Source organism: Lottia gigantea, assembly GCF_000327385.1.
Source record: "Lottia gigantea unplaced genomic scaffold LOTGIsca_1087, whole genome shotgun sequence".
NCBI lineage: Eukaryota > Metazoa > Mollusca > Gastropoda > Lottiidae > Lottia > Lottia gigantea.
The window spans coordinates 1-1,694 of record NW_008706972.1 but is presented as its reverse complement, the minus strand read 5'-3'; the positions used below and the strand labels follow the sequence as shown (position 1 = coordinate 1,694).

General features: G+C 36.2%; 1 protein-coding gene across 1 annotated transcript; it reads right to left on the bottom strand.

Annotated features, from left to right (window-relative positions):
• Positions 1 to 181: 181 nt before the first annotated feature.
• LOTGIDRAFT_146744 (hypothetical protein) lies at positions 182 to 927 on the bottom strand (the record flags this gene model as incomplete). The annotated part of the gene is made up of 2 exons (XM_009046924.1): positions 182 to 300; positions 660 to 927. Coding segments are annotated over 2 exons (387 nt in total), but the record flags the coding sequence as incomplete, so codon positions are not given.
• Between the last annotated feature and the right edge of the window lie 767 nt (positions 928 to 1,694).

Genomic DNA, 1,694 nt, shown 5'->3' with positions numbered 1-1,694 from the left:
TTTGAAGCATTTTTGAAGGAATTATGTGATTTTCGCAATTTCTAGTATCTCCGAAAAACATTTACATACATTCAAGACCAAAATCAACCACCGAAAATGGCGCAACTGTCCATTTAACATGTTTCGAAATTGCATTAGACCAATCAAGTTAACACCTCATTGCTCACAGTAACGAGTCATGTCATAATCGGGATATTAATATACCTGAAACTGTGTTATCTAGAAAACAAGCTACGAATCCTGCCACAAATACACCATTGGCTGCTAACATAGTAAGAGTTCTGTCTAATCCTTCAATACCTAGAAAAGCGTATTAGAATATAAACATAAAATTGTGCATAAAAAGAGTCTTTCACAAATATAATTTACTATATTCGTTATGTAGCTCAATTACCTAATGAAATAGTACTAATACTTTACTACACGTAAGAGATAAGAAATATCTTGGGGGAGGCAGAAAGTGAGAAAGAATCACCTCTTAATGGCCGCAGATTATCATTTTCGTGGTATATTTACTCGGCCTTCGCCTAAATGATAATGATTGAGAGTAGCTTGGTGCAATACGTCACATATCGCGCAGAATTGAAAATATCGTAAAGCGATCAATTGAATAAAGCCACAAATTTTCTTTCATTGAAAAACCTCAACCAAATTCTTACCGGTATTTAAGCCATCGGGTCGTTTTTCCACCCAGTGAGGTAGCATGAATCCCACTAACACACTGATTCCTAATATAGCAAGATTTCTCGTGTCATTTAAATTCACAAACTGTAACTGTGACAAAATAACTCCAAAAAATATTCCATAATATAGTATCATAGTTCCTCCAAGGACACTATAGGGAATGGTGATAAACGCAGCATTCAACTTTCCTAATACAGCAAACAATACATAGATCACCCCACATCCTTGTAGTATCAGCCGACTGGCAGCCTGAAATGTCACCAAAAAAAATCCCAATATAAATTTTTGCTATTCATAATAATAATTTAGATGAGAACTGTAACACCTTAGCGCTCTGCAACATATTACGGCAACGAATGGCAGTCATAGTTTGCCGGAACTATGTCAATATTGTCACATGATCATGTGATCCTTGTAGATCTAATATCAGAGGCTGGTCGTTCAAGACTACAGTATTTGTACACAAAGACATATATCGAGATATCTGAGAGGAAATAGACGGAATCCTGTTCAGTGGGAAGTTTCAAAATTTAGCTGTCTTTATTGCAAACTTATGCTTACATGTTACATGGATATGGGAAAAAAATCTCATTTCTCGCGTCTGTTCTAGCATAATACTTCGTACTGTTAGGATCAGACGATAATACTCCAGTGTAGGTCAATATTACACTCAAGATCCAACCAAATATAACTGACATCAAAATCTGGAAATGGAATAACATAATGATAGCTACTACAATAAAATTTGCATGGACCCCATTAATTGTACAATATAAATCTCTTTTTGTCCTTAAAGGTAAATATTACCAAATGTAAATAAGCCTTAAATGTACCAGTATGCTATGAGGACGAACGATATGCTTCCTTTGTTATGATCTATGGCTCAGCAACCATAATACTGAACTGAGTCCTCAGGTCCCCGCTTGTCATCGTATCGCGAATACAGGTTTTGACGAGGAAGTATGACGAATGTTGGTGCGGTTTGGACACGATGCCTGCTTGAAACACCC